Raw genomic sequence first — 15,423 nt, 5'->3', positions numbered from 1 at the left:
GCCTCCTCTAAGACAACACCTCAGATCACAATGTGCACATTGCCCGGATGAAAGTATTCCCCTGTGGCTATAAAATTCTCCCTCATCTCTCTTGCTCTCCCAATCTCACACCATCCAATGTCCACCTCTTTCCAACCATGAAGTCTTTTTTGAAGGGGAAGCACTTTTTGAATGATGAAGAACTTATATTTGAGCTAAAGTCTTGGCTCCAGACACAACCTACTGACTTCTACGGATGAGATCTTCACAGCTGCATTAAGCAATGGGAGAAGTGTGTCACCATTAGTGATTGCTGTGTAGAGAAGGATTATTAATTATGCCACGTTTTGCTTATCTTGATCCTTGGAAAGTGGGTCAAGGGAAATCTTTAATGAACACCAATCATTGTTAGAAAAAGTATAATGGAATGAAGAAAAGTAAAATGAAATAAAATAAGATAATAAAATAAGATAATGTACAATAGCAAGTAATGGGTAAATAAAAAAAATAACAATGATGATAATGAAATAATTGTAGAAAGACAGAATATATATTATGCAAAATATAATAGAAAACTACTGTTATAGCCTTATGAATCCAATATCATAGTACAGGGTCAATGCGAAATTTAACATTAAACACGTACATCTACAGCAAGGTTTCTGATAGAATGATGAGAATTTTTGCCAGAGCCGACCATTTCGGAATTGAATGAGTGAAAATATTCAGCTAAGAAGATATTGGATTTTAGACTATCATTACAAGGAGCATGTCTATGGGTTGTGATTTTGAGCTTCACAGGATTAGTAATCAATCTGGTTTAAGATCTAGTGGTAGAACCAGAAGGTACCAAACTCTCATACAGTACCTTAGTTTGGTCACAATTTCCATTCAAAGGATAGATTTTCCCAGGTTGAAAATTATACTTTTGTTTTGGAGGAGATGTAGTTGCCAGTAATGATCTGTAGTACCTGATTGGGGTGTGATGAGATGTTTGGCTCTAGTATCTGGCTCAATTATGGGGCTTGTGGTAGCATCAGAGTCAGCGGTAGTGGAAAATACCCTTGACTGCTCACCGGAAGACACAGTCTTAGCTTCTATTTCTATGTGACTCAAAGTATGATACCTTGAAGATTGGGGTTTAATTTCCTCACATTTGCAAACAAAAGTGGTGGTAGTGTGGAGTTGCATTACGACTTATTTAGCTTGTACTTATTAAATGCAACTACGACAAGTTTCCAAATTCAGGGTCACACAATAAACGATTTGATGGTTTTCTATCAAAGATTATGTAATACCTATGTTGAAGGGAGATGTTTTTCTCTGATAGGTTATTAAAGATTCTTGTCATAGGATCTATTGTGTTATTAGCAAAGGGAGGGTTACACCAACATATTTGATGCTTCCTAGATTTGCTGGTGTTTGTATTCCTATGACTTCCCACTCCCCTTGGGAGGTTGTCTTACAGATGCACTTATATGCATACATATAGACATTCATATAAATATGTGTATATATATTTGTATACATATATGTATATATTTATGATAGGTACACATACATAGATTCATACACATTTGTACACAGGTATATACATACATTTACATGCAGACTGACACTTTCATATGCTTTTGCACATACCAAAATCCGTATATATGAACATATATGTATTCATTCTTATCCCTCGTCCCTTCATTAGAACTGATTACACGATTATATTTTCATTTTCTAATATTTTTCTCATTTTTGCAGATGAAGAGGAAAAGCCTCCTTCATCCGGAATGAATTTATTTTAATATTATTATCCCGTTACCATGTTCTCTTTGTTATTTTGTTGCAAGTCTGCCCTAATCAAATAGATTTATGGTTAAAAGCACTCCATTCATGACAATCCTATCGTATGTTAAGAGACACATTTTATGTAGGAATGAAATTTATGCATACATAGTTTCATACGCATATCTCGTCATCGTCATCATCATCATCATCATCATCATCATTATTTAACATCCACTTTTCATGCTGACATGGGTTGGATGGTGTGACTGAGGCTAGCAAGCCAGGAGGCTGCACCATGCTGCAGTCTGATCTGGCAAGGTTTTTACAGCTGGATGCCCTTCCTAATGCCAGCCACTCTGATAGTGTTGTGGGTGCTTTTTACATTCCACCAGCACAGGAGCCAGTCAGGTGGCACTGGCATTGACAACGCTTGAATGGTGCATTTTACACACCACCAGCATAGGAACCTGTGAGGCAGTATAGGCATCAACCATCCTCACATGATTACATGATTATATTTTCATTTTCTAATATTTTTTTCGTTTTTGCAGATAATGGGAAAAAGCTTCCTCCACCCGGTATGAATTTATTTTAATATTATTATCCTGTTACCATGTTCTGTTTGTTTTTTTGTTGCAAGTCTGCCCTAATCAAATAGATTTATGGTTACAAGCACTCCATTCATGACAATCCTGTTGTATGTTAAAAGACACAATTTATGTAGGAATGAAATTTATGCATACAAAGTTTCATACGCATATCTTGTTGTCGTCGTCGTCATCATCATCATCATCAACATCATAATCATTTAACGTCCACTTTCCATGTTGGCATGGGTTGCATGGTTTAACTGAGTACTATCAAGCCAGAAGGCTGCACGAGGCTGCAATCTGATCTGGCAAGGTTTTTCCGGCTGGATGCCCTTCCTAACACCAACCGATTTGAGAGTATTATGGATGCTTTTTATATTCCACCAGCATGGGGGCCAGTCAGGTGGCTCTGGCAATGAACATGCTTGAATGTTGTTTTTTGCATGCCACCAGCATGGGAGCCAGTTAAGAGACACGGGCGTCAACCACACTCAAATGATGCTTTTATTGTGCCACCTGCATGAGCATGAATCAGGTGTCACTGGCATAATGTTACATTCACAAACAAACACACTTTAATATGCTGTTGCACAGATTATATTTTCATTTCCTAATTAATTTTTTTCTTTTGTTTTGGTTTTTAAGATTATGTGAGCCCTGTAACTGGTATGAATGTTTCTTTTCTTATTATAACCCTTTCTCATGTTCTCTTTGTTGTTGTTTGGCTGTGAGTAAATTCTAATGACATAGATTTATGGTCAAAGACACTGAAGCCTTTGCAATTCTCTCTTTTATCTTCATACCTTATTTTGGAACTGAATGCTTTGTCACTTTTTTTTAGATGGTAGTGTATAGGGCTATTTGGTTAGTATCTCTAGCAAGATGAGAAACTGTGTAAAGGCTTGTTAAGTGACACATATCAAGAATCTATGATATATTCCAGCTTTTGTTGTGATAGCAATGGTTTAAACATTAAATTTTGGCTTTCTTTTATTAAATTTACCTGAGCATCAGTATTACCCATGCTAGCATTAAAGGCAGACTTTAATAACAATGATGATGATGATGTTTAATCATCTTAGACATTGGATACTCTGGGCTACATTACTCAATGTGTCTTCTCTCTTTTAAGAATGTAGGAGAGGATTAAGGTTAAAACCTCTACAATTTACATGACAACCCAACAAGTTTTAGAATATATTTAGTTTCCATTTAGTCTGAAGGAATGAACTGTGTTTCACCTAATATTTATGTAGGAGGGAACAGGGCAGGATTTTTGTTGTTGACTGACCTGCTAAAAATGGCAGTGAAATCTGTTGGACATTACATTCAGTTGTCTTGGGAAAGGAAGGCCATACTGGATAATGTAGACCTGATGTTTTCAAAGACAAGAGCTTTAATCATAGGTGTACTGAACCAGAGCCTATGTGGAATTTAACATTAAACACATTCATCTACTTCAAATGTCAATGATATTTAACTTCTCATTTCAAATATCATTTGAAATATGTTTTCACTACTCCTCTGAATATTCTGAAATTACTATATTTTGTTATATATCCACCTTATTTTATTGAGATAGTATGTGTCTTGTTTTCTTCTTTACTTACAAGTGCTCCAGCTTGCCCTTGTAAGTTACAGATTGTCTCTCTGTATTATATTCAGCTTCAGATTTGGACTACAACCTTCCAACACAGATCACATTATTTGGGTCTGTATCACATTCTTCCGATGTGGGTCACATTCCTCAGGTTTAGACCACATTCTTCTGACGTGGTGGATCACATTCTTCCAATCTGGATTGGAGTCTTCATATATGAATCACAAGCTTCATGTGTAGATCATATTTGATGCATGTCCTTCAGTCCTTAGATGTGGGTCATAGTCTTTACATTCTCAATTCCCTCTGTTCTCTATGTAATATGTTTATTATGTTTTTTTAATTACCTGCATTCATACAATTTTTTTAGTGCAATTTGCTTGTATACATAACACTGTGTAACAATTTTTTTTTGTTGTTGTCTATGGTCAGTAAGTGTTATTTCCCATTTGCTTCTATCTAGAAATCAAATGAAGTCACTATTACTACTTTTAAACTTTACTTTTGTGACTTTGACATCAATGCTTTGACACTGACCGATATCCAATTATACTTCAGGCAGATTCAGTGGTGAGTTGCTGGAGAAGAGACATTGTTATAGAAAATATTCTCTTTCATACCAAATATTTGCTTGTTAGTTGTTTGACCTTAACCACTTGAGAATGTTCCATAATGGCTTCCAATATGCGTATCTCTCTGATCATGAGCAGGAATAGTGGGGGAGCATCAGAGCCATGTGTTGAGAGTGGGTTTCAGAGGTTTGAATAAAAATAACAAAAGCAAAGCTTGAAGTAAATATTAGCCATTTTTCATAATTTCTAGTAGTAAGCAAATAAGAAATAACAGTTACTACTGAAGGACAAAAATTATTTTACCAAATCTAACTGCATGCCCATTTCCCTGTGTTTGTGTGTGTGTGAAACTTATTAATTGAAAGTCTAATTAATTTTTTTTTTGTTTTTATTTTTTAGTTACAGCCAGTGTCTTGTGTAAGTTTTGATTTATTTCTTTAAGTGTTAATGCATGTTTAAGTGTTGTGACTGAGTTCATTGTGATTGTGTGTGTATTTGTATTGCTGGTGATATATGTTTCTGGTGTTTGTATATTGTGAGAATATGTATTTGTGTTGTTTGTTGTGAGTATCTTTGATGTAAATATTTTTATATCTTGTATGAGTATGTATCCATTATCAACTTGCCCTAACATTCACACACACACACACACACACACACATGCATTTATTCATGAACATGCATAGATATGTGCATGCATGCTCATTTGCAAGCACCAATATGTGCAAGCTCATACATATATGAAATAATTTTGTATGCTTATATGGATACTCTTGCCAACTTTCGGATGATTGCCTTTAATACACATACGTATGCACAACTGTGTAGTATTCCTGCACACACATACATACTGATACACAAAATAGGGATTCAAATGTTTTTCATGTATGTGCTCCCAGTGTAACATGCACACTTGTTTCTTTGTATAATCACTCTTACTTTCAATCATAAGCTGATGAAGAAATGCAAGATAATTTATGTAATTTACAATGGAAACTAAACAAAGGCACCATGTAAGTTGCAATAAAACAAGGAATGAATTTGAACAAGTTGAGATGCAATAAAGTAGGTTTTATATTCTTTCTCGTAAAGTTCTTGAATGTAAATCTTAATATATACTTACATTAATAGACAGTTAGTCTGTTACAATTATTCCACAAACAGAAATTCAAGAAGACGCAGTTTGCAAAATATCTCGCTACCACTAGAAGGTTGGGCTTTGGCCAGAACTGACAATTTCGGAATTGAGTGAGTGAAAATGTTCAGCTAAGAAGATATTGGATTTCAGATTATCATTACAAGGAATATGTCTATGGGTTGTGATTTTGAGCTTCACAGGATTAGTAATCAATCTGATGTAAGATCTAGTGATAGAACCAGAAGGTGCTAAAAACTTATACAGCACATTAGTTTGGTCACAATTTCCATTCAAAGGATAGATTTTCCCAGGTTTGAAATTATACTTGTGTTTAGGAGGAGAGGTAGTTGTCTGTAATTATCTGTAGTACCTGATTGGGGTGTGATGAGATGTTTGGCTCTAGTATCTGGCTCAATTATGGGGCTTGTGGTAGTATCAGAGTCAGCGGTAGTGGGAAATATTCTTGATTGCCCAACTCAAAGATTCAGTCCTAGCTTCTATTTCTATGTGATTCAAAGTAAGATACCTTGCAGTTTGGGGTTTAAATTCCTCACATTTGGAAACGGAAGTGGTGGTGGTAGTGGGGAGTAGTAGTAAGAGTCATTAGAGCTTATTAAATGCAACTACGACAAGTTTCCAAATTCAGGATCATAGAATAATATGATTTGATGGTTTCTATCAAAGATTATGTAATACCTATGTTGAAGGGAGATGTTTTTTCTCTGACAGGTTATTAAAGGTCCTTGTTATAGGATGTTTTATGTTATTAGCAAAGGGAGGGTTACACCAACCTACTTGATTCTTCCTAGATTTGCTGGTGTTTGTATTCCTATGACTTCCCATTCCCCTGGGATTTGATCTGTTGTTGGAAGCTCAGCATTCTGGGTGTCACCACTACCTCCCTGTTTTTTTGTATCATTTGATCTTAGATTATAGTTACTATTGCCTTTATGGATGGCTAATTATTTCCACACTTATGAGATTTAGCAGATGTATCAAATGCAGTTAGTCCTTGGGAGGTTGTCTTACAGATGCACTTATATGCATGCATATAGACATTCATGTACATATGAGTATATATGTATATATACATGTATGTATATATTTATGACAGGTACACATACATAGATTCATACACATTTGTACACATGTATATACATACATTTACATGAAAACTGACACTTTCATATGCTTTTGCACACACCAAAATCTGTATCTATGAACATATATGTATTCATTCTTATCCCTCGTCCCTTCATTAGAACTGATTACACGATTATATTTTCATTTTCTAATATTTTTCTCGTTTTTGCAGATGAAGAGAAAAAGCTTCATTCACCCGGTATGAATTTATTTTAATATTATTATCCTGTTACCATGTTCTGTTTGTTTTTTTGTTGCAAGTCTGCCCTAATCAAATAGATTTATGGTTAAAAGCACTCCATTCATGACAATCCTATCGTATGTTAAGAGACACATTTTATGTAGGAATGAAATTTATGCATACATAGTTTCATACGCATATCTCGTCATCGTCATCATCATCATCATTATTCAATGGCCACTTTTCATGCTGGCATGGGTTGGATGGTTCGACTGAGGACTGGTAAACTTGGAGGCTGCACCAGGTTCCAGTCTGATCTGGCAAAGTTCTTACAGCTGGATGCCCTTCCTAATGTCAACCACTCTGAGAGTGTTGTGGGTCCTTTTTATATTCTACTAGCATGGGATCCACTCAGGTGGCATTGTCATCGACCATACTCACATGATGCTTTTTATGTGTCATCAGCATGGGAGCCAGTCCAGGGACACTGGCATCGACCACACTTGAATGATGCTTTTTATGTGCTAACTGATAGTTAGTCTGTTACAATTATTCCACAAACAGAACTTCAAGAAGATGCAGTTTGCAAAATATCTTGCTACCACTAGAAGGTTGGGCCTTGGCCTGAACCAAGCATTTCGGAATTGAGTGAGTGAAAATGTTCAGCTAAGAAGATATTGGATTTCAGACTATCATTACAAGGAGCGTGTCTATGGGTTGAGATTCTGAGGTTCACAGGATTAGTAATCAATCTGGTTTAAGATCTAGTGATAGAACCAGAAAGGTACCAAACACTCATACAGTACATTAGCTTGGTCACAATTTCCATTCAAGGGATATATTTTCCCAGGTTTGAAATTATACTTGTGTTTAGGAGGAGAGGTAGTTGCCAGTAATGATCTGTAGTACCTGATTGGGGTGTGATGAGATGTTTGGCTCTAGTATCTGACTGAATTATGGGGCTTGTGGTAGTATCAGAGTCAGCGGTAGTGGAAAATACCCTTGACTGCTCACCGGAAGACTCTGTCTTAGCTTCTATTTCTATGTGACTCAAAGTACGATACCTTGATGTGTGGGGTTTAAATTCCTCACATTTCGAAACAGAAGTGGTGGTAGTGGGGAGTAGTATTACGGGTTATTTAGCTTGTACTCATTAAATGCAACTACGACAAGTTTCCAAATTCAGGGTCACAGAATAATATGATTTGATGAGAATATAGATTTATGGTTACAAGCACTCCATTCATGACAATCCTGTCGTATGTTAAAAGACACAGTTAATGTACGAATGAAATTTATGCATACAGAGTTTCATACGCATATCTCGTCATAGTCATCATCATCATCATCATCATCATCATTATTTAACATCCACTTTTCATGCTGACATGGGTTGGATGGTGTGACTGAGGCTAGCAAGCCAGGAGGCTGCACCATGCTGCAGTCTGATCTGGCAAGGCTTTTACAGCTGGATGCCCTTCCTAATGCCACCACTCTGAGAGTATTGTGGGTGCTTTTTACATTCCACCAGCACAGGAGCCAGTCAGGTGGCACTGGCATTGACAACGCTTGAATGGTGCATTTTACACACCACCAGCATAGGAACCTGTGAGGCAGTATAGGCATCGACCATCCTCACATGATGCTTTCAATGTGCCACCGGCACAAGTGCCATTCAGGTGGTACTAGCATACATTTGCACACACACACACACACACACACACACACACCCTTTAATATGCTATTGCACAGACTATATTTTCATTTCCTAATTAATATTTTTCTTTTGTTTAGGTGTTTCAGATGACATTGAGAGGACCCTAACTGGTATGAATGTTTCTTTTCTCATGTTCTCTTTGTTGTTGTTTGGCTGTGATTAAGTTCTAATGACATACATTTATGGTCAAAGACAATGAAGCCTTTGCAATTCTCTCTTTTATCGTCACATATTATTTTGAAATCGAATGCTTTGTCTAATTTTTTTTAATTGGTGCTATATCATAATAGGGATATTTGGTTAGTATCTGTAGCAAGATGAGAAACTGTGTAAAGGCTTGTTTAGTGACACATGTCCAGAATCTATGATATCTTCCAGCTTTTATTGTGATAGCAATGGTTTAAATTGTAGACCACATTCTTCTGACATGGTGGATCACATTCTTCCAATCTGGATTGGAGTCTTCACATGTGAATCACAAGCTTCATGTGTAGATCATATTTGATGCATGTGCTTCAGTCCTTAGATGTGGGTCATAGTCTTTACATTCTCAATTCCCTCTGTTCTGTATGTAATTTGTTTATTATGTTTCTTTAATTACCTGCATTCATACAATTTTTTTAGTGCAATTTGCTTGTATATATAACATTGTGTAACAATTTTTTTTGTTGCCTTTGGTCAGTAAGTGTTATTTTCAGTTTGCTTCTATCTAGAAATCAAAGGAACTGGCTGCTATTCCCTTCAAACTTTGCTTTTGCGACTTTGACATCAATGCTTTGAGACTGACCGATATCCAATTATACTTCAGACAGATTCAGGTGGTGATTTGCTGGAGAAGAGACATTGTTATAGAAAATATTCTCTTTCATACCAAATATTTGCTTGTTAGTTGCTTGACCTTAACCACTTGAGAATGTTCCATAATGACTTCCAATATGTGTATCTCTCTGATCATGAGCAGGAATGGTGGGGGAGCATCAGAGCCATGTGTTGCGACTGGTTTTCAGAGGTTTGAATAAAAGTAACAAAAGCAAAGCTTGAAGTAAATATTAGCCATTTTTCATAATTTCTAGTAGTAAGCAAATAAGAAATAACAGTTACTACTGAAGGACAAAAATTATCTTACATATTGTAATTGCACGCCCATTTTTGATTGTCTGTGCGTGTGTGTGTGTGTTGATATCAGTTAAAAATATTATTAAATTGTTTGTTTTTATTTTTTAGCTTTACGCTCTCTAGGTAAGTTTCAACTTATTCCATATTATGCATGTTATGTGTTGTGACTGTACATCGTTATTATGTGTGTATTTTTGTTAGCATTGTATGTTTTTTGTAAGTATATGTGTGTTAATATTTGTATATCTTTGCATGAGTATGTATACATTATCAATTCTTCCTATCACACACACACTCACACACACACACACACACACACACACACACCACACACACACACACAGACACACACACATACACACAGACTCACACACACACAGACACAGACACAGACACACACACACACACAACACACACACACACACACACACACACACACACACATTAATATGCGTTTTTATTCCATGTTATGTATAGTACCATTTACAAGGAAATGGCAGACTGAAGTTTCGGCTTGCTTGTCTTCATCATATTGTGCTTTACTTGCATTCCTTTTTGACTCTATATAGTCTTTTGTAAGTAGCTTTTTGGTTTATGTGTTCATATATAATATGCATTGATGAAATAAAACCAAGTAATGATATTCTGAATGCATTTAATATGCATGTTTCAGATCACTGCACAATTGACAGAAAACAATTTCTCATGCAAAATCTTCTTCAGTTAAGATATTTCAAAATATGTGCAAAATGAGAGATATCTGGTTGGGGCAGTCTAAGTTGCCTACTAAATGTGGAGAGGATGTAACCAGAAGGAGTAAAATATCAATAAAGTGGGAAATGGATGAGAGAGAAAGAGCAGGGGGCAGAAAATGGATTGGTTGTGTAGATAAGAGAGCAGAGAAAGCTTGAAAGAGATGAAACTATATCAAATGAAAAGAAGGGACAGGGTCAACTAAATTAATAAATAAATGGACAAAAAAATGGTAGAAATGAATAAAAACAGAGTAATGATGATGATAACAATAATAATAGTAATAATAATAATAACAACAACAATAATAATAATAATGATAATAATAATAATAATAATGATAATAATAATAATAATAATAATAATAATAATAATAATAGAGGGTTTAGCTCCTGCAACCAAGCTGTGCCAAACGTAATGCACTGCACTCCACTGGACTACATCAGCAAGGTCGAGAGAGGAAACCTGACGATTGGACTACCCAGGACTTTCTTACCTATAGCCCAGGCCTGCACAAAACTGGAGAGGACACTTCAGTGCTGCTGTAGAAAGCTGCAGAAACAACACGGGAGGTAACAGTCACGAGTGATAAGTCCATTCAGATTGGCGTAAAATATGGGCGCTACGGGTTACCTCTGACGGTGGGAGGGACTTCCGTGTCCTATTGGTTAGCTACTGCCCACCTCAAGCTGGGCAGCCCCCAGTTAATAAGGTGCTGACCCGCCACAAGCCGCCTGCTCCATTGGGTGTTTGGAGCTAAGAGTATGACTCGAAAAGCGGCCTGCAACCTCTGCACCAGGCAAGCAACTAAAAGTCAAGAAAACACCAGTTCTGCGGTTGGCAAGCTGGAATGTCAGGACCATGTGTCCTGGAATATCTGATGATCTTCTCAGAATTGAAGACACAAGGAAAACGGCCATCATTGACCGTGAACTAAAGAGGCTCAACATAGATATTGCTGGGCTGCAGGAGACAAGACTTCCCTCAAACAGCAAACTCAAAGAGCAGGATTTCACCTTCTTTTGGCAGGGAAGAGATCCAGAAGAACCTCGTCAACATGGCGTTGGCTTTGCAGTGAGAAATTCACTACTCTCCTCAATAGAACCACCATCGGGAGGCACTGAGCGTATCCTCTCACTGTGCCTCTCGACTTCTTCTGGCTCAGTACATCTACTCAGCATCTATGCTCCCACTCTCTACAGCTCAGAGGAGACCAAGGACCAGTTCTACAAAGATCTCAACTGTGTCATAGAAAATATACCAACGACTGAAAATATCTACCTTCTAGGGGATTTTAACGCTCGCATGGGATCTGACCATGATTCGTGGCTCATTTGTGTTGGACACTTTGGTATTGGCAACATGAATGACAATGGTCAGAGACTACTCGAATTCTGCACATACCACAACCTGTGCATCACAAACACATTCTTTACCAACAAGCCATCCCACAAGGCATCCTGGAGACATCCAAGATCTCACCACTGGCATCAGCTGGATCTCATCATTACACGGAGATCCTTTCTGAATTCTACTCTATTGACCCGCAGTTACCACAGCGCGGATTGTGACACAGACCACTCACTAATTTGAAGCAGGGTGAGGATTCTGCCTAAAAAAGTCCATCGCTCCAAGAAAGTGGGCTGACCACGCATCAACACCGCCAAAACCTCGGACCCTACACTGCGAAAATGTTTTGCTGCTTCTATCAAGGTTGCCCTCAGTAGCTGCCCAACCTCCTCTGCTGAAAGTAGGTGGGACTATATCAGGGAAGCCTTGTATACGACATCATTGGATACTTTCGGCATGAGAGAAAGGCAAAACCCAGATTGGTTCAATGCTGGGCTCTCAGAGCTGGAGCCAGTTATCGAAGCAAAGCATGCAGCTCTGGTGCAATACAAGAGTGACTCTTCTACAAAGTCACTTGAAGAACTCAGAAAGGCACGAAATAAAACCCAACTGACAGCCAGACGCTGTGCAAATAGGTATTGGCAGGAAATCTGTCAGAGTATCCAGTCAGCTGCTGACAGGGGCGACACCCGTGGGATGTATGCCGGTTTGAAGAAGGCCCTCGGTCCATCCGCAACCAAGTCAGCCCCTCTGAAATCAACTACTGGAGATTTCATCAGGGATCAAGGCAAGCAAATGGATAGATGGGTGGAGCACTACCAGGATCTCTACTCACGGGAGACCACAGTGTCTGAGGCTGCAGTCGAGAGTGTCAAGATCTTGCCAGTCATTTGCGAACTTGACAGTCCACCATCTATAGCAGAGCTCACCAAGGCTGTTGACTCCCTAGCAAGAAATAAGGCTCCGGGAAAAGACGGCATCCCCTCAGAGATCATCAAAGCCGGCAAAAACACCATCCTGCTTCGGCACCTTCATGAGCTTCTGTGTCAGTGCTGGGAAGAGGGTACAGTCCCTCAGGATATGCGGGATGCCAACATCATTACGCTTTACAAAAACAAAGGTGACCGTGGTGATTGTAACAATTACCGTGGTATATCCCTTCTAAGCACTGTTGGAAAGACCTTTGCCCGCGTTATCCTGGCCAGGCTACAACTACTTGCTTCTCGAATCTATCCGGAATCGCAGTGTGGCTTTAGAAGAAGCAGATCAACTATCGATATGATATTCTCCATACGCCAACTTCAGGAGAAGTCCAGAGAGCAGAAAATGCCATTATATATGGCCTTCATTGATCTAACAAAGGCTTTTGACTCGGTAAGCAGAACAGGCCTCTTCCTCCTGCTCCAAAAAATGGGATGTCCACCAAAGCTGCTGAGGATCATCAAGTCTTTCCATGATGACATCCAAGACACCATACAGCACAACGGTTCAACATCAGCCGCCTTCCAAATAAAAAACGGGGTAAAGCAAGGCTGTGTCCTCGCTCCTACATTGTTTGGCATCTTCTTCTCGCTCTTACTTTCACATGCCTTTCAGACATCAGATGATGGAGTGTTTCTGCACAGTAGAAGTGACGGGAAACTGTTCAATCTCTTGCACCTGCGTGCCAAGACCAAAATCAGAAACGTCCTGATCAAGGAGATGTTATTTGCTGATGATGCCGCTCTGGTAACACACACAGAAGAAGCCCTCCAAAGGCTCATTAACTGTTTTGAGCAAGCATGTAACGACTTTGGCTTAGCTATCAGCCTTAAGAAGACCAACATCATGGGCCAGGCTACATCGGACATCCCAAACATACATATTGGAGACCACAGATTACAAGAGGTGGAGAAGTTTACCTATCTGGGCTCTACCGTCACCTACAACCTATCCCTTGACACTGAGCTCAATATACGCATTGGCAAGGCAGTGCTGCGATGGCCCAACTCTCCAAACGGGCTTGGGACAACAATAAGCTGACCAAGACCACGAAAATGAAGATCTACCAGGCATGTGTACTCAGACGCTATACACATCCAAGAGCGTCGCCTAAACATCTTTCACCTGCGCTGCCTCCGAAAAATCCTCCGTATCAAATGGCAGAATCATATCCCCAACAAAGATGTCCTCAGGCAAGCAGGAATACCAAGCATGTTTGCACTCCTCACACAAAGACGTATGAGATGGCTTGGGCATGTTAGCTGTATGAAAGATGGCAGAATCCCCAAGGACATACTCTACGGAGAGCTTGCTAGGGGTACTAGGTCTGTGGGTAGACCGATCTTACGTTACAAGGATGTTTGCAAAAGGGATATGATGGCCTGCAACATCAATATTAGCAGTTGGGAGGCAGTTGCCGGCAACCGTGGAGAATGGCGACATACAGTAAAAGAGGGAATACAAAAGAGTGACAGAGAGAGAGAGGAGAAATGGAAAGAAAGGAAGAGACGTAAACAAGAGACTATGGCACTACAACCAGCCAAGAACAGTCTTTGCTACATTTGCGGTACCTGCCAGAGGGAGTGTTTGTCCAGGATAGGACTACACAGCCACAGCAGGAAATGTATCAGGACATGAAATATAAAAGCTGGACTAGACTACTTCATGCGCAACTCCATTGTCTCCCGAGACAGAAAGGATGCCAATATATATATATACAATAATGTCAACGAAATCAACTCCAGAACTTATTCTTTGTAAGCCTTGTACTTATTCTAACAATCTCTTTTGCCAAACCACTGAGATAGGGGCCCTAAACACATTGATTGTCAAGTGACGATGGGGGGGGACAAAAACAGAAAGAAAGACATACACACAAAAATGTACATATAAATATATATATATATACACACACACAATGGGCTTCCTTCAGTTTCTGCCTACCAGATACACTCACAAGGCTTTTCTTAGCCCGAGGCTGTAGTAGAAGACACTTGCCGAAGGTGCCATGCAGTGAAACTGAACCTGAAACTATATGGTTGGGAAACAAGCTTCTTACCACACAACCATACCTGCATATATTGGGTCATCTCATAAATAATGCATTTTTTTTTCAACTGCATGAACTAAAAGCTGGAGCGGACAGGATAAATTACCTGCATCAACTTGCTATAAAAGCAGGTAGTAATTTTACCTTCTGCTTATTTTTAGTACAAGTTTTGAAGAGTACAGTTTGATTTTAAAATTTATATTTTCAAAGCTATTATGGAAGAGACAAAGGAACATATTTGGCATATTTTGCTTTATCAGTTTAATAAAGGCATCAATACAACAAAGAGCGTGAGGAATATTAATGCAGTATATGGGAAGTAGACAATAAGTGTAAGCCAGTTTCAACAGTGGTTCCAGAAATTCTGAGCTGGAAACTACAGGGTAGAAGATACGCCTCATCCTGCAAGATCTGTAGAGCTAGACAAGGACAGCCTGCAAACCCTGGTAGAAGAAAATCCCATCATAAATGTTG

General features: G+C 38.7%; 1 protein-coding gene across 1 annotated transcript in view; it reads left to right on the top strand.

The window, feature by feature from the left end:
* The window catches only part of LOC115218309 (ribosome-binding protein 1-like), a 68,135-nt gene that overhangs the window by 45,432 nt on the left and 7,280 nt on the right, over positions 1-15,423 (top strand). The window contains exons 12-16 of the mRNA XM_036508406.1: positions 2,310-2,336; positions 4,920-4,937; positions 6,974-7,000; positions 8,777-8,809; positions 9,924-9,938. Coding sequence (XP_036364299.1) covers positions 2,310-2,336; positions 4,920-4,937; positions 6,974-7,000; positions 8,777-8,809; positions 9,924-9,938 — 120 coding nt within the window. The remainder of the gene's footprint in view (positions 1-2,309; positions 2,337-4,919; positions 4,938-6,973; positions 7,001-8,776; positions 8,810-9,923; positions 9,939-15,423) is intronic.

This window comes from Octopus sinensis, linkage group LG13 (genome assembly GCF_006345805.1).
Source record: "Octopus sinensis linkage group LG13, ASM634580v1, whole genome shotgun sequence".
Taxonomy (NCBI): domain Eukaryota; kingdom Metazoa; phylum Mollusca; class Cephalopoda; order Octopoda; family Octopodidae; genus Octopus; species Octopus sinensis.
Note: the sequence above shows the minus strand (reverse complement) of the source record. Positions and strands in the feature narration are given on the sequence as shown.